The 18,547-nt window shown below is 43.2% G+C and overlaps 1 protein-coding gene across 2 annotated transcripts in view; it reads right to left on the reverse strand.

Moving 5' to 3' along the window:
• Positions 1-12,824, reverse strand: part of SLC17A8 (solute carrier family 17 member 8) — a 44,227-nt gene extending 31,403 nt beyond the window's left edge. For both annotated transcript variants that reach the window (XR_002123918.1, XM_019641731.1), the window contains exons 1-2: positions 12,230-12,824; positions 1,334-1,586 (exon numbers count right to left, since the gene is read on the reverse strand). Coding sequence is in view for 1 of the 2 variants with exons in the window: in XM_019641731.1 (XP_019497276.1) it covers positions 1,334-1,586; positions 12,230-12,330 (354 nt within the window). In the remaining variant the exon portion in view is untranslated. The remainder of the gene's footprint in view (positions 1-1,333; positions 1,587-12,229) is intronic.
• Positions 12,825-18,547: the final 5,723 nt, after the last annotated feature.

The raw sequence follows: 18,547 nt of genomic DNA on the forward strand, positions 1-18,547 counted from the left end.
TATACATTTTTTTGGCACACTGTATTTATTGGGTATCCACTGGCCATATATTTTTGTTTTTTTCCCCTATAACCCCAATACTACCATTTAAGAAACAAACCAGATTTTATCTCTCCAGTGATTCATAAAAACAATACGATTTAAGTCACATCAAAAAATGTTCCCTTATGACTTCAACAGCCTTTGAACTGGGCCTCACTTCAACCCCAATCCATTGGAAGCTCACTGGCTGGGCAGTGTTCATTCTGGAGCACAGATCTGATCACATCATCCCTGTCCTTAAATCCCATCCTTGACTCTCTCCGCGGCCTACCAGGCCTTCCATGACCTCACCCCTCTTTTTGCATTCTCCATCATTTGATGTTCACCCCCACACTCTACTCTCTTACCGGGGTTCTCCACCTGGAGTCTGTGGGTGTAATCCTGTGCATCTGTGAACTTGAATGGGAAAAACATCAGCATCTTTATTTCTACTAACTGTGAACTGAAATTTAGCATTTGTGCAATTATGAATGTAGGCAACAAACCACAGCTATATTATCAGTATCTATGGCTCTATTATTAGGAGAAATTATAAATACGTTCAGATCACATGACAGTTGATGCCACTATCTCAAACTATTCTTCACAGTTCAAAATTCCAGTAATTTTTAGACCCATTGCAAGATTTTGTCATCTGATGTGTTTAAAGAAGCTCGTATGTATGTTTCTATATCACACATTTTATTGTTAAATATTTTGATAACTAAATTTTAATATAATTGATTTCCTTTATAACTCCATGTAGTTTATTTTAAGAATTTAAAACATTATTTTGACAAAGTGTTCATAAGTTTTCACCGGGTTGTCTAAGGGGTCTGTGGCACAAAAAAGATAAAGAATTCCTGTCTCCATTCTTAAAACATGTGCACTCTTTTGCTCTCTCAAACCCTCTCTCTCCTACCGTCTTCCACATATGATATTCCTTTTTCTTCACTCTTCTTAACTCTCCACCAAAACCCTCTTTGTCTGTCAAATTCCTCCTCATCCTTCAGGTCCAGCCATTGCTTTGGGGATTCTTTCACAATATCACCTCTGGGCTAGGCTCTCTCCTATGTGACCCTGAGCATTTGGAATACCCCCAACGTAGGACCTAGAACCCCGAATTGTCATCGCTTGCTTGTATGTCTCTGTAAGGACAAGGACCCAGCCTGTGTTGTCCAGCATGCATCCAGTCCCATCACCTTACACATTTTTGTCACCTCATGTGACTGAGGTACAGCACTTTTTCTCACATAGCGAAGTATTTGCACAGCTGTGGCCAAAAGAGCTCCCACCACAGACTGACACTGACCTGAATTTCCGGTTTTCCATCAACATAGACAGTGCTGTTGTTGACCATTTCCACAATGGCAACTCCAAGGTTGCACCGGATCCCAAAGGAAATGCAGAATCCCAGCCCGCTCATGATGGCAATGATGTAACGCTTGGGGACCCCACAGCAGTGGCAGTCACAGAGTGGGGGGCTCTGCCGGGGCGTCTGCACTGGCCTTCCTTCTTCATTCAGCTCAATGTTATTTTCTTCCTCGTTGGTCCCATCAATTTTTCTGCAGTGGACAAAGAATGCACAGAGAAGAAAGGCCTGGGTTAGAGAAAAAACAAATTGAACTAGTCAAAAAGAAAAAAGCGTACCAAGAAAGAAAAGGGGGAACACAAAAGAAGGTGTAGCCTGCATTTTTAGAAGTTATCATTATTATCACCATCATTAGTAGTACTAAAATAAATTAAAACGGCTAAAATTACTCTTTTGGATATTGTGTTGCAGTTTTATAGGTATTAAGTCATCTCAATCTCATAACAACCCCATGATGTACACAATGTTATTCTTGCCATTTTGTAGATAAGGAAACTAAGTCATCTGAAATGGGATGCAAGCCCAAGGCCAGAGACTGTGTTTTCAACAATGTGCTTTACTGAATTGCCTCCTGAAGGGTAGCACTAGACTTCATCCATGTTGCATGACCTAGCTAATTATTGGGCTGTTGGAAAAGTCATGATGCATTTTTGCAATGAAAAACATAGAAAAAATACGTCATGACTTTTCCAACATGTTTGGCCTTAATTTAATGTCTCATGAAGCTTACTAAAAAGGTATCCAGTGGAGAATTCATTAATTTGTAGATTCTTTTTTTCTTCCTCTTTTTCTAAGTCTTAATAAAAGACTAGGTGAAGGTAGGTTGGTTGTGTATATCCTTTCTTTCTTCTTTAGGTGGTTCTCCTAAGTCGAAAAAGATTTTCTAGAATCTTTTAACCAGATAATAGGATTTTCCATTGACTTCTATAGGTTCAGATTATGATATGTCCATTATAGTGAATTTACTTTCCTAATTTACTTAAAAAAAAAAAGTAGTTGTGCAAACTGATTATCTGTCAAAAAGGAACTATTTGCATCCTCTCATATATTGTAACCCTTCTGGCTTATTTTGAAAAATCTGAAGATGTGGAATTATTAGGCCCACATTCTCTCATGGGTTTAACTGACTCCCCTGTTTACTAAAGTCCCCACCACTCCTTATTGTCACCCCAGCACTGAACTCAGTGGCCATTTAACATTACAATTGCACTATTGCTTTTCTTATAGTTAAATGAAGAGGAAAGGAAAATATCTTTTGTACCCATATCTTTATCAGAAGTAGAAAAACAAAATTAGGCTGGAGCAAACATCCATAGTCAACCACCATTTTATGAATGCCCAATATCTTACCTGCCTCTTGAAATTTTGAGTCCTGCCTTACCAGCAGAAAAAATTATTTTTTCTGTGCTGTCTTGCAGCTATGATATTGGTATGTGACGTGGACAAATCAGAGCACTTGAGTGAGATTTCGATGCCAAGGGAAACAACAAGAGGAGAATGCAGAATGAAGGGGAAATGGTGATGTAAATGGTGGCAGATGCAGTGTTGGAGATGACTGGTCCCTCTGTGACTGCTGTGACAGAATGACTGGACCAAATCAAAATTAGATGCAAGCATTGCTGGTGGCTGTGCGTTAGCTAGAACAGTCTAGTGAGGTAGTATGTTCTCTCCTGCCTTTTCCCTGGAGGCAGAGCATCCAGATCTGGTGCTCCCAGAGAGCCTGAGAGCCTCCTCACAGGCTGTACTACATTTCTCCCACTTAAGCTAGAGCTCGTTCTGTTGATTTCAACTAAGAATTTTGAATGATACCACATGTTTCTTTGTGGAAGTGGGAGCTATTTTTGTGTGTTAACATGTAAAGGATGTCTTTGTCAAAAAAATACAATGTGGTCGGCTTCGCTCTGTAGGTATTGAGCCTATGGTCCTTGCACTAAGCTTTCAGAAGCAAGTAGAGGATTTGGTTGTTTTAAAGATATTTGGGGAGGGACAGCCAAGTGGCACGGTGGTTAAGAACTGGCTTGGGACGCCAGAGGGCCCCGTTCCGGATCCCGCATGAGGGCCAGTGACACTGCCCTCTACAGCTAAGATGCTGAACAACAGCTCAACCTGGAGCTGGGCTGCCATGAGTCGCCGGCGATGGTGTAGGCTGCAATCCCCTGCGGCAGTGGGTTGCCATGGGCTACCTTGTGTAGCCAGCAGCCAGCATGAGCAGCCAGCAGCGGCCGTGAGCAGCCGTCCAGAAGCCGGCGACTGATCTGCCTCGCCCGGGAAGAGCGCAATGATGGTGCCAGCTTGGGCCAGTGAAGCAACGTCCTCCACGAGTAGACTGAAGAACAAAAGGACAGCAACTTGTCTGTTCCCCTTCCCCCAATTCCCCAGTGCTGTTCTCTCCCCCAATTCCCCAACAAAAATCTTAAAAATATATATATTTGGGGATTTTCCAGGTTGGTGAACCAGAACACTTCCATGTGCCAGGCTCCAAACTCCATGAGGACAGAAGCTCTTTTGTGCTGGATCTCACCCTAAATCTCTTCATCCGGCTGTTGATGTGAATAACAAAGTACATGGTTCATGGAAGGCACTCAAATAAATGTATATTGAATGAATAAATGAGAAAATAAAAGTCACCTATCAAGACTTGACTTCCAAAGAATCCCAAATCAAATAATGAGATGGCTATCAAGGCTCACAAACAAGATTTAAGAACTGATTTATGAGAACTTCGGTGAAGAAGCAGTGCTCAGTTTATATCAGAGTGATGTCAGAAACATGGTGGTGTGAGGGGTGCTCCTTAAAGGTATTTGGGGAAAGTTGAAGAAAGAGAGAAAATAAATTCTAGATAAGAAAATACACTGCTAGACTAGAAGAAGATAAGCGTTGGTTAGGAGAGAGAAGGCTGAGAGAGTCTCAAAGTTGAGAGGTTCTGTGCCCTGCTTCCAAGGCAGAATCCCTTATGTGGGAAGTCCTTAAGAGCTAGTTCTAGGGAACAGACCCTAAGAATGAGATTTTTGAGTTTGATTTCTCACTAACTGGCTGGCAATGAGGACCCCACCACTGGGGGTAGGTTGAGTGTTGGTAGTTCCTAGCATGTGGTACCAGTGTAAATGCCAAGACTTTCACCTGTGATGAACTGGGATGGAGCACAGGTGGAAGGGGATTCGTTGGTCCATGTAGTATCTCTGGTTATTGGGGAGTTATGGGAGAAATATCAATTTCTCCATGGAGTTGCGTGGCTGTTGTTATATGCCACTAATGCTTTGAAGAGAGAAAAATGTCAAGATTCAAGCAATGAATCATCAATTTAAAGGAAAGTGGGAGTCAGTCGCTTACTTGTCACTATTTAAAGAGACCCTCATCTCCTGCAGTTGGACGGCAGAGAGAACTGAAGATCGGGCCCAAGACGTCATAAAAATAGCAGTTTCCTCTGAGGGTGGGTTGGACTTAATGACTTGCTTCCAAAGAACAGAGTAGGGAAATTGGAGAAACCTGGCAAACACTCCCTTAACCAAGCAACCAGGGTTAGCATCACCAGTAATAAGTCATGCTGATAGCATGTACCCCCCGATGGGATGTGAAGAGAAAGGCATTTGACCTATGGCTCACAACCCTTGTCTAATCACAAGAAAAATATCAGACAAACCCAAACTGAAGGACATGCTACAAAATACCCTACCAGCACTCCTCAAAACTGTCCAAGTCCTGAAAAATAAGAAAAGGCTGCGAAAATTCATGGATCAGGGGAGCCTAAGAAGACATGACGACTTAAGTGCCACGCGTTATCCTGAACTGGGTCCTGGAACAGAAAAAACCGCATTAGTGGAAAAAGTAATGAAATTTTAATAGAGTGTGGAGTTTAATTAGTAATGCTGTCTTCGTTTTGACAAATGTATCACAGCAATCTAAGACGTCTACATTAGAGGAAACTGGGCAATGAGCACATACAAAATGTCTGCACTATCTGTACAACTTTTTTGTAAGTCTGAAACTATTCCAAAACGAAAGCTTAGTTTAAAACACAGGAGAACTCCAGAGAAGGTGGAATTCTGGGCTTATGTAGGTCTCATACTCCAAAGCCGAGATCCTGGTAAGAAATGGGATCCTGAGCATTTAGGACAGGAGAACATCTGAGATGTGGATTAGAGGATAGCTGCACTTGAACATCCAACACCCTAAATTCCTTGGAACCCTCTAACCTGCATATGTGGACCCTCCCCCTTGCTGCAAGATAGATGTCCCTCCTCCCCGAACTTGAAAACTATGCGAAAGCCTCCAATGGGGCAGGTGGCTTACAAGACAATACTGACATTCTTCAGGATTTGCTCCTATGTCCCTTTCTGGCCACCAGACCAATGATTAGAACCAAATCGCAGAGCGGGCATGTACTGGGCCTGCCAATGGAAGAGAAGGGTTATACACCAATGAGGCAGGATCTGACTCATGTACCAGCAGGAAGCAGGGAAGTGTGCCTGGGAACGGATCCTGAACGTGCTGGATGTGAGGCAAATGGAGGGATAATAAAGGGAGAGTTTGTCAATATGAGGGGTAGGTTGTATTGTGTCCCCCCAAAAGATAAGTTCAAGTCCTATCCTCTGACAACTGGGAATGTGACCTTATTTGGAAATGGGGTGTTTGCAGATGTAATCAAGTTAAAATGTGGTCACATTGGATTAGGGTGAACCCTAATGCAATGACTGGTGTTCCTATAAAAAGAGGGAAATTTGAACATGTAGACACAGAAGCTCAGGGGAGAAGGCCATGTGACAACAGAGGCAGAGGCTGGAGTCGCGTGCCCACAAGGAATGCCAAGGATTACCAGCAACCACCAGAAGCGAGGAAAGGCAAAGATGAATCACCCTTAGAGCCTTGTTACAGCAGCCCCGGGACACTTATGCAGGGCACATTCTCCCATGACACAGGAGTTACCATCCTGGAAAGGCCAAGGCAATGGTTCTCATGAGCTGCTAGTGTGACTCTCAGAAGCTTAGACTTAGAGAATGTAGAGATAACAAGAGGAGCCTGATGACTTCTTTATGTTACTTGGAATATAAAAATTCATGACATATTTTCAGTGTTGATTTATTGAAGAATGTTCTTCAATAAATAGGTCTCTCTTTAACTGGTTTTGTGTTCTAAGAGAGAGGCTGGAATTGCTATGGCAGATGAGCCAATAAGGAATGCAGTGGCGACGGGGCCTCCAGCACCACTGTGCAGCTCAGCAGTGGCTGTCCGCTGAAGGCTGAGTCTGGCAGTAGGGGGCGCTGTTCCAGAACTGCGCTCTGAGGTGGCAACCGGAATGAGAGAATCCTTAAATAGTACGGGCCAGCGGCAGCACTTTCAAGATCAGAGACAAGGGAGGCAAAGTCAGAATGGCAGTTGAGGGATCTGGCTCACAGGACCCAGCAGACATGTGGGTGAACCTATGAGAGTGGACAAAAAAATGTGAGATCTTTAGGTTGCACGCAACACACACCAAAGAGCTTCCACTTGGAATGGGGCACTGAACAGTCAATGAACAGGCTGAGTTGGCTGGTTGATGTTAACTGGCTTCTGCTCTCAGGCACCCTGCCCTAAAGCAGTGGTGTAACCATGGTAGCAGAGATGAAGGCTATACTTGGGCTCCCACTCGCCAAGACTGATCTAGCTACCACTGCTGTCAGGAACAAAACCAGTGCTGAGCGCCTGAGATGGCACAAACCCTGAGGAGACACACCAGCCTCTCTTGGTGGCAAATTGTTTGTGTAAGACTCCTGTCATCCTGGAAAGGGTATCAATTCATCCCGATTGGGGTTGACATACATTCCACATACAACTTTGTCTTTTTAACCTGCAGGTCTCAGCCAGCATCACTACCTGAGGATTTACAGAATCCTGATTGGCCAACATGGGATCTCACATAACATCACCTCAGACCATTTTATGGCAAAGGAGGTACAGCGGGGAGCACATGACAAGGAGACCCACTGGCCAGACCTACAGATGCCTCTTAAAGATGTAGCTGAGGCATCAGCTTCGAGATGAATCCCTGTGAGAATAGGGTGCTATCCTTCAAGATACAGGATATTCCATAAACCAACAGTTTTAAATGGTGCTATGTCCCCCGTAGGTGGACTAGGATCTTGGAAACAAGGGGTAGAAGTTGGGGTGGCCCCACTCACCGTCACTCCCAGAAATCCAATGGAGGACTATCTCATTTCTTCAACGTTAGCTCTATGGGTCTAGAAGTCCTGATTCCCAGGAAAGAATTCTTCTACTTTGGAATACAATGGAAAGCCCATTGAACATACAGCTATGACTGCTGCCTGGTTACTCTGGGGTCCTCATGCCAAGACCAAAAGGTAAGGTCAGGGGTCACGAGAATGGCAAGAGTAATTGGGCCTGATCTTCAGGAGAGGTTAGGACTATCGCTTCATCACGGGAGCACGAAGACATATGTTTGGACCTCAGGTGATCCACTGGCACATCTAAATACAGAACAGCAACCATGACCTGGTAAGGATATGTTAACCAGGGGTTCAGACCACTCAGAGGTCTGGGTCAACCCACCAGGAAGGCAACAGAAGGGAGGGGAATCAAGAATGTATAGAGAGATGGGACCACCCAGAGCAGTGGGAGCTGGAGTGCATCCCACCAACTCTTCTCTTGAAGGTTCCTCGGGAATTATGACCACAGAGCCTTGGAGGAGCTGTACCTGGGTGGGGTCAACTTAATGTGAAAAGCGAGTAGATCTGAGTGGCACAGTGAATGGGCTGCCACAGACACTGTAATGCACTCCCCAGGTCCCTCTTCTCAGGCCAGCACACTTCTGGAGCTGGTAATGGCTTGCAACTGCTCCCTTCTTGGGAGAACTGCCAATGACTAAGTGGCTTCCATTATAAACCCCCATGTGTGCTGGGGCAGCCCAGCACTGATTCAGAGACACGCAAGGCTGGCCCCTTGGCTCAGGGCTGGTAATGCCCCAGAGCCACCTGCTGTGATCTGACTCCTGTGCGTCACCTGAGATCACATCCTTGCTTGGTTTTCTCTTTTCCTATCCTGCTTTACTGCCTCACTCCCAATCTTTTCAGGAAGAGCTCCCCCTCAATAAATCACATCCTAGGCTCCTCCAAATCTCTGTCTCAGGCTCTGCTTTTAGGGAGCCCTCCCTAAGATAGAGGTGGAGTAAAATAAAGCAGGGAAGAGGGACAGGGAACAGGTGGGAGAAGGGAAGTTGAGTTTTGTTTTTAAATAGGATGGTTAGGAAAGTCTCCTCTGGGAAGGTGGCCTTTGAGAAGAGACTTGAAGAAGGTGAGGGATGAGCCAGCAGGCTCTTTGGGAGAAAACATTTCCAGGTGCACAAGCTGGCACAGGAGCGGGTCCAGGGAGTTCCAGTAAGAGTGCAGAGTGTGGCTGGAGTGGGGTAACACAGGAAAAGAAATGTCAGCGATGAAGTCAGTGAGACTTCTCAAAGTCCTACAGAGCATATTGAGCCCTGAGAGCCACTGAAAGGACGCTGGTTTTTACTCTGAGTCAGGTGGGGAACCGTGGGGAGGGTTTGAGCAGAGAAGAGATGTGGTCTGCCTTTTCATAGAATTGCCCTGGCTGCAAGGGCAGGAACCAAGATGCTTGAGGTTGTGCAGGCAGAAAGTAGGTGATGTCACAGTGACTGGAACACTAGGCTCCCCGGATCTGAGCCCATTCTCACACACCTTGCCTTTCTGGATGGAGCAGACAGTGCACATCTGGTACATAGATTCAACACACAATTGCTGAATGCTGAAATGGGCACAACACAGGGATTGGTTCCACCTCTCTAAAGGGAAGATATAAATACTTATAAGGAGACCAGGTTCCCCCTCAGCCTTCCTTGGGGAAAGTGTTCAATACACAATTGATCAGGAGAAAAGCCCGTACTTGCCCTAAGATCCAGAGGTTGCCAGCTACACTGCAGCCCAAGTAACTCCCTAAACCTAAGTGAGTGGTTAAATTTCAAGACAGCAAGTGGAAAGAACAAAGACACTTGATTAGAGAGGTAGGTAGCATAGTGTAATGACTGAGAATGGTGAGCAGAGAACATCTGGTCTGAAACTCAGCTCTGTTGCTTTCAAGCTGTGTGACCTTGGGCAACTTACTTAACCTTTCTGTGCCTTCATCTGTAAAGCTGTGATTATAACCGGCAGCACCTCATAGGGTTGTTAATAGAATTAAGTGAGTTTAATTTTAATTAAGTGAGTTTAATTAAGTGAATTATGGTATCTGGAACATAGTGTTTGTTATTATCATTTATTATACATAAATAGTTAGAGGATACCCATATTGTCATTTAAGTTGGACAAATCTGTCTATCAATCTCTGGACATTAATTTCCAAATTTAATGCCTTCTATGTCATCTGTTCCAATACTGGATAATAAGTGAGCACATCATCTTCCCTCCTACACTTCTAAAATATTACTGTACCTTTAGCTAATGAAATTGTGCGGCTGCTTCTTATCAATGGTTCTCAAGGAAAGCTAATAACGCCTGAGTGTAATCAGCCTCAAGTGCGAACTTCAAAGCCTTCCCTGTGCACCTGCCACTCCCCTGCCCATGAGGAACGCTCGGAGACTAAAAAGCTCCTCGAGAATTCCATTCAGATGATGATCTCAGTCTCAAACCTTATCAGGCATCTATGATGTACACCGCTTGCTAAGTTAGAAAGTCGGGGTTTCTAACTTCCAAATATTTTTGTCCTGTCCCTTTTACAAAACAGAAAACAGTGCTTTCTGGGGTTTTTTTGTTTTATTTTTTACATTGGATTCCGTCAACTGGCTGACTGTGAAAAATCAATGAGGGGAGGGGATGTCCATTATATGCCAGGCTCTGGGCAAGGCACTTGATATATAATTATCTTATAGACCTGAGGTTAAGCCAAGTGTGTGGCAGAGCTGGTCTCGCTGGAGAAGACCGACTTCCGGAGCTGGGCACGAAGACCCCTAGAGCTGAGGATCAGTGTGGGTCACTGGTCAGTTAATGCCCTTTTTTTCTCCCTCTGCCAATAATCCCCCTCTAGAGATCGCTGAAAGAAGGGGTTCGAGTTTGGCTTTCTTTGTGTTAAAGTCACTCTACAATTGTGATGACAATGATAACATCTAGCATGCATTTACCGTGTTCTCTAAGGTCTCAAGTACTTTCACCCGTTTTGCTATTATTGTTCCATGGTTCAATTCTGAGGAAACTGTTCAGAGTCCTAAACACAGAGCTTCAGTTTGGGGTTGAGGTTGCACAACTCCAACGTTATGAGTTTTGTCAGATCCCTAAGTAAACCAACTGGTAAACAAAAGGATCTTCAAGTGCATCATTCAATTAAACACAGCAAAGCCAGCTCTTAGGATAAGCCTCTTTAAAAAAAAATTTTTCAAAAAAGCAAATTTAAAGTTGGGAAATTCCTAAGTGCTGTTTTGTCAAGTATAAACTAAGGCAGAGTTTGGTGATTATAATGCCGACTATGTCCAAAGTCATGGTTTTAATTCCTGACTTTGTCAGATTCCTTTGTCATCACTTAAATATGCCAGTGAAGCCAATGTGCCTTCCTTTTGCATTTTTAATCAAATAAACACCACCACATTAAGACGTTACCTGGGGAGAGCTCAACAGAAGGATAAAACACTCTTAAAATAATAGATTATTATAATCATGTCCTGTGTTTGGCTAGTTTATTCTGCTTTCACTATTCAGCTAGGTTTTCTTCTATACATTATAACTCAATGTATGTCTGATTGAAAACTTTTATTTTTTAATCTCTAAATTAATAAGGTGCCCAACCCAGTTCTCTTACTATGAAAGCTCATCAAGAGTGATACAACAAAACATTTAAAACTGACAGGAGCCCCACAAGAAATCGAATCTCAGTGGTGCTTCGAAATAGTCCTTGAAATTCTAAAGCTTTTATATTTGAGAGCTAACATATAAAAGTTAAAAGAAGGTACCTGGTGGCATTTTCACTCATCATGATTAGAAGTAATCATTCAAACACTTAAAAGTCTTGTCAGGAATATTTTTCACATTTATTTATATCAGAGAGATTAAGGGAGTCATTTTACCTTGTATATAATGACCACTTATTAATTCATCGATAAAACCTAGGGAGGATTTCACTGTCTATAAAAGAATCACAAATTAAAATGTCACATCAATTCATTCATTTATGGCAAACTCTCCTTCCAACAACATATTTTACTTTAAAAAAACAAAGATTTATTTTTTGGTTTGGACCAAAACATTCAATTCAATATAGTGCTTAACATTTTCCCACTCACTGTAATCATGTTAGATTTTCTGCTTTAAAGAGAATACTAATTTTTTTAAGTTATCTTCTCCAAACTATTGTGTAACTACCCTTCTCTTTGAAAACTACACCATCGGGGATCACTTTATGTAGTTTATATAGTAAACCCAACAACTTGCAAATATCTAACTTTCATTTATAGTGAAAAATGACGTAAAAAATTCTTAAAAGTCATTTCAGCTCAAAGCATAACCGTCTTTGTCATTCCCACTGAATTAACACAAAATATTATCTCCCTACATCTTTTCTAACTCAGTGCCAAACACACAATATGCAGTGCCACCATCTCTAGTAAAGTGCTAATCCTGCTGTATAAGCAGAATGCTCGCCTTCATATTTCCTTAATTCAACCCTGTACTTTCGATGCATCCTTTCTCCCCCCAGGCACAGTCTGTTGGAGCTGGAAGCCATCTCATCTGAACCACCTTGTCCTTATTAAAATACGGCTTTAAAAACATTAAGCAAATTCTCTCAAATACTGGCAATGTGAAGCTACCCAGAAATATAAACCTCAAGTTTGCATTCAAACTTTACCTTTGTAAAATCCCCAACGAGTCTCCCACGGCGTTCTTCACTCCTTCCTTTCCAGGTTTCAGGATTTTTTCTTTGAAGGTATCAAATGCTTTAAAAGGCATTTTGAATGGGGGGGGGGACACCTCCAAAGCCGTTAACACTGAGTCTCAGAAACGGTCATCCTTTCTCATGTCTAGTGTGGGGACCGCTCTGCTTTCCTTGATGAACACCTTGGAGTCAGTTCTCATGGAGGTAACTACTTAAAATAAAAAAGGAGGTGACACCCAGCCAAGATCTTTCCAGTGGAGACTACACCTCCCGCCCAGGAACAAAAAAAAAAAAAAAAAAGAAAGAAAGAAAGGAGCCAAGGGGCTTCTGGCTGGGAATTCAGCTCCTTGGAAAGCGACCAGCTCAGCAGCAACGTGTGCTGCTGTGTCAGGCAGCCACTCTTCTCAGGCTCGGTGCAGCCTCGCTCCCTCCCTGGGACTGCAGCTGGAGAAGCTGGAGTGGGCTCCAGCCCACAAGGTGCCCTGAGACCAGCGACAGCATCTGCGGCCTACCTCCCGGCTCCCCCTGCTGCTTCTGACCACATCCCCCTCCTGCCTCATTCAGCGGGGCTGTGGCTCTCACTGAGTGCTCCTTTCCAAGGTGATGCTATAGTAACCAGCACAATACCTGCCCCTCAGCTGCTGGGGCTTAGGAATGGGCTCTCAGCCAGAGCAGCCACCCAGGATGGAGTGTATGAAACATTTACAAGTCCGATGCTTTTCTGAGGTCTGGCGCTGCAGACAGGCTCTCAGCCACCTCGTCAGCCCCTCGTGGGAGCCATGAAACAGTTTTTCAGCCAGACGCTAGTATGGATGTGGTCCATGAAGGAACACTTGAACCTGAGGAGGCTAAAGGCAAAACCCAGGCCACAAACATCTAGAAGGGCATTTGTTTGCTCTGATCAACAGAGCAGGATCTCGAGGTGTGGTGCACAGCTGCCACTGGGGCCATCTAATTGAAGACATCTGAGCTGGCTGGCCTTGGACCTGATTGAAACCCTTCACTGGTCCTCACTGCCCTCAGGGTAAATCCAAGTTCTTCATCACAGCACACAAGGCCCTCCAGGGACCCCAGCCTTGTTTCTTGTCACTGCTCTTCTTATCACTTCACTGAATTCAGCCAGCTCCCTGTCGCCTCTGGGGTTCCCTCAAGCTGTCCCCTCTATCTGGGTAACTCCCCTCACCCTTCATCTGGGTAACTCTGAGGGATTCTTAAGTCTCACTGAGACATCAGCTCCTCTATAAACTCTCATAGACAAGGTTAGGTGTCCCTCCCCCGTGCCTCCAAATCACCTGTCCCCTGTCCTCTGCTCCACAGGACCTGGCAGATAACATAAATCATTGATGACTGGGTTGAAATGTCATGTGTTGCTCCCACATTTATGGGCAGCAGGATGATGCCTCCATAAACGCTGCTGCCACGAAGAAACAGCCTTCGTCTCCAGGCTCCAATGCTCCCACAACTCCAGCCTCCACGTGACTGACAAACTCCGAGCTTTAAGCTCCGACTCCCCAAAAGCCATTCCTCAGGACCAGTCACTGCCCTCTCTGCAAGCTGCAGTCCAAATCCTTCTCCAAGATTTGAAGTAAATTGATCTAAATCAGAGCTGGATCCTTGGTAGGTTAAACGCTACCACCACTAATAACTATTATTACTATTATGGCTAACATTTTTTGAGCTCTCTGGTCCGAAACCTGTGTTAAGCACTCTACGTATTATCACAGCCTTCCCAACACTGCTTTGTGGTAAGTAACTTATATTTTCCCCAACTTCACTGACAGGGAACTGAAGCTAAGAGAGGTTAGACTTGCCAGGTTTCAGATCCAAACAGCCTGGCTCCAGCCAGTCCTGCTTTTTCTCTCTTTCATCTTCTCATTCTCTCTCTCTCTCTCTCTCTCTCTCTCTCTCTCTCAACCCACTCCGCCCTCTCCGCCCCCCCTCCCCCACTACCTCCTCTGACTTTAATGAGGTATATTTCGCATATCCTACAGTTCACCCATTTCAAGTGGACAATGATTTTTAGTAAATTTACCAAGTTGTGCAAGCATCACCATAAAGCACAAAGCAGATAGAACATTTCTATCACCCAGTACGATCCCTCATGTTGTGAATCACCAGCTCCCCACACTGCCAACCACCAGTCTGCTGTCTCTAAAGAGAGGCCTTGTCCAGACATTTCATATAAACGGAATCACACAATCTGTGGTCTCGTGTCTGCCTTCTTTCACTTAGTGTAATGATTTTGAGGTTTGTCCATGTCACAGCTTTTATCAGTAGTTTGTGCCTTCTTTTTCTTGTCTCTGTGGAATATTTCATTGCATGGACATACTACAATACATGTGTCTAGCCACTGACCTGCTGATGGACATTTAGGTTGTTTCCAATATCTGGCTATTATGAATGAAACTGTGAAGAATATTGAAGTCTTTGTGTGGACATGCCTTTTTATTTCTCTTGGGTAAATTACCTAGGAGTTTAATTACTGGGTCATATATTGAGTGTTATGTTTAACTTCTTAAGAAACTACTATTTTCCAGAGTGGCTGCACTATTTTACATTCCCACCAGCATGTATGAGGGCTCTCGTTTCTGCACATCTTCACCAATATTTGTTGTCTTTTTTTGTATAACTATCCCAGTGGGTATTACGTGGTATCTCATTGTGGCTTTAATTTGCATTTCCATGATGACTTAATGACACTGACTATCTTTTCATGTGCATATTAGTCATTTGTAAATCTTTTTTGGTGAAATTTCTATTCAAATATTTTGCCCATTTTTAAATGCCTTTTTGGTTTCATTATTGAAGTGTATAAGTATATAATCTCAATACAAATCCTTTATCAGATATGTGGTTTGCAAATATCTTCTCCCAGTCTGCTGCTTGTCTTTTTATTTTCTTCAAACTGTACTTCGAAGTGCAAAAGCTTTGACTTTTGATGACATCCAACTTATCAGTTTTTTTTTATTTTATAGACTGTGCTTTTATTCACATATATAAGAAATCATTGCCTAACCTGAGGTCTTGAATATTTTCTCTTATTTGTTCTTCTAAAAATTTTACTGTTTTAGCTCTTACATTTAAGTGTATGATCCATTATGAGTTCATTTTTATGTATGGTGTGAGGTAAACATGTAAGTTCATCTTTTTCCATGTGGATAACCAGTTGTTCCAGCACCATTTGGTTTAAAGGATATCCCTTCTCCAGTGAATTGCTTTGGTGCTCTTGTCAAAAATCAATTGAACATAAAGATTTATTTCTGGACTCTCAGTTTTGTTCTATTGATCTTTATGGCTATCCTATGCCAATATCACAGTGTCCTGACTGTAGCTTTAGAGTAAGTTTTAAACTTGGGACATGAAAATCCTCCGAGTTGTTCTTTTATTAAAATTGTTTTGGTTATTCTACGTTTTTTGCATTTCCATATAAATTTTAGAAGTCAGTTTCTGCAAAAATCCTGTCCAGCCCTGTGCTCTTAAAAGGATAGTTTCTGACCACCCACCTTGCCACCCACAACCCCTCAAGGCTGAGATGCTAAGATCCCAAGAAATGACACATCTAATCACTCCACCAACAAGTCCTTACCTGTGTCCAAAAAAGTTTGCTCATTCATCAACAGCAAATACAATCAAAATACCATAAAAACGCTCTCTTGCTACAGAAAGCATCCACTGGTGGGCCTCTAACCCTTTCCTCAATCCCAGATACCCTCGGTTACTAATCTCTTAGAGCACATAATGGAAGCCCTACTAGGTGAAGACCACACAAGTCTGTCTTAAGGGTCAATGACTGCTAAGAGCACAAACCATTCCTGCTGAGTGTATTGCTTATGAAACATACCTGAATCTACAAAAGTTTTTGGTGGTGACTTAGGTGGTTGATGATGATAATAACTAACATTTATGGAGCATTTTCTAGATGCCAGACTTTAAGCACTTAACTCATTTAATCCCCACAATGACCCCCTGAGGTAGGTACTATCATTATACCATCTACAGATGAGGAAACTGAGGCAGAGTTTAAATAAACTTGCTCAAGTTCACACCACTAGGAAACTGAGCAGAGATGGGATATGGACCCAGGAAGTCTGACATCAGAGCCTGTACTCTTTAATGTCAACACTAGAGCTATTGACAGTAGAGACAAAACAATATAAAGGCAGATATTCCAGAACTAAGGGTCATTTTATTCATTATTCATTTGTACCTTTTCTTGAGGGCCTACTATGTGGCAGGCCCTTTGGAGGCACTAGTGATAAACGTCGACCGTGATACTCCCCTTGAAGAAACCAATCAACTGGAAAATGAATGAGTCCATCACAGTGTAACAAGTGCCCCATATGGGGTTATAGGAGCATGGGTAAGGTTATCCCTAACTCAGCTTGCCGAAGAGAGTGGGAGAGGGCTTCCTAGGTGAGGGGATGGTGGTATAGCTCTCAGCTCTCAGAACGAGTGAGGCAAAAAAAAGGAAAAAAATGTGAGAGCAAAGACTTGTATGAGAGCATGGCACCTGGGGAGCCTTGCAGTTTTGGAGAGGTGGGTGCGTGTGCCATGTGGTAGAAAACGAGGTGAAGCAATGATCTTGAGCATTCTATGATTCAGTTGTTATACAGGGGCATTAAAACGCGCTCGCGATCTCAAAATATCAAATATAACAAACAGAGAGAAAATTAGGCGCACAGAAGAACCTCCCGAGGACTATGAAACAAAAGCTTTGGCCTATGCTGGAGATATGTACACTGCATACACATTAGAAAAAAGTCAAGCCATTGACATATGCTTGATGATTTTCCGTCATTCTATGCAAAAAAGCGTCTTCCCTTGGAGAAACATCATATTAACTAAGACACCCTTAGGGTGCTTGCCCAGATCATAGCGAGTCCTCATTCTCAGGGAACTTGCAGCATCCCCACTCCTCCCTTCCCCTTTTATGGTGACGGGCTCCAAAAGTCCTGCGTATACTTTTTCCCATCTCACTGACAGCACCAAGCTAAACCAGTCAGATGCCAGGTTGTCCTGGTCATCTAACTTGGAGATTGAAAGACGGCTAGTTAATCTTGCAGGACCGGAACTAGAACAGTGGAGCAACTACATTCAGTTGACCGAATGGAGACGCAGAGGACACTGGTCTGTCAACAAGCGAGAGGCATGAAACTACCAGGGTAAGGGTGTCTGTGGCTAGTGGCCGTCCAGCTCATTTCTGTGCAGACCAGCTGTCCAACCCCTGGGTTTCAGGAAATACCCGTATCCTTATAACACAATGCCCTTTTAATTTACTCTGCTCCTCACAGGTAAGAATCTTGACTATTGCAATGACTTAAACCCCAAATCATGTAATGCCAAGACTCCTCTACCCAACACCATGCAAGTAAGCCTGACCAGTTTGATGCCAAATGACAGTCTCCAACAGTGAAAAAGTGCAGATGCTCATCGGCCAAGTCATTCCAACCTGCTACCTAGGCTAAAAAAAAAAAAAAAAAAAGGCAAACAAACCCTAAACAACCTGAAAATAAGTCAATATAATAATTTTATCAAATCCAAGCATCAGGTGGGCATTTTTTAACCTGGCTTAGAACTCATGACCAAATGATTTATCTTTTTGGATAAGAAACTTCATAAGAAAACAAAAGTAATGAAGAAAACTAATCATCTTGATTGCTTCTCTCCTGAATTCTGGGGCAGCTTTACCAGCCAACTCCTTCCTCCACCCCAACTCCATACTCCTACCTATCCCCCCAAAACATACTGAGACCCACAGAAACGTTTCTATTTTATCCGGGACTTCTCTCTATCCCTTCAAATTTGAGTATTGTTGATAACCGTCTTTAGTGCTAATTGGAATGTATGTAAAGCTTGATTTTTTTCATTGCACTTCTCCTTTACTTAACATTCATTCTTTTATTAATTGTCAAACATATACAATTATAGACAGCACTTTCAAATTTCTTACTTGATTCTCACAGCAACCTGTGAAACAAATAAACAGATACTAAGTCTCAGTTTTGCCAAAGGTAATCCAGCCAGTAGAATGTGAAGATCTGGGACTAGATCCCTAAACCCGTTTCCTGAGCTTATTTCACCACGGTACACAGTACAAAGAGATCCTGTAATCCCACTGTGAGTACTAAAGACTGCCTTTAACATAACGCAGGAAAGATATACTCAGAATCCTTGCGCCTTTAAAAACGTCCCTGAAGGGCCGGCCGAGTGGCGCGATGGTTAAGAACTCGCTTGGCATGCCAGAGGGCCCCGGTTCGGATCCCACATATGAGGGCCAGTGACACTGCCCTC

The sequence above is a fragment of the Hipposideros armiger genome, unplaced genomic scaffold (genome assembly GCF_001890085.2).
Source record: "Hipposideros armiger isolate ML-2016 unplaced genomic scaffold, ASM189008v1 scaffold_63, whole genome shotgun sequence".
Taxonomy (NCBI): Eukaryota; Metazoa; Chordata; class Mammalia; order Chiroptera; family Hipposideridae; genus Hipposideros; species Hipposideros armiger.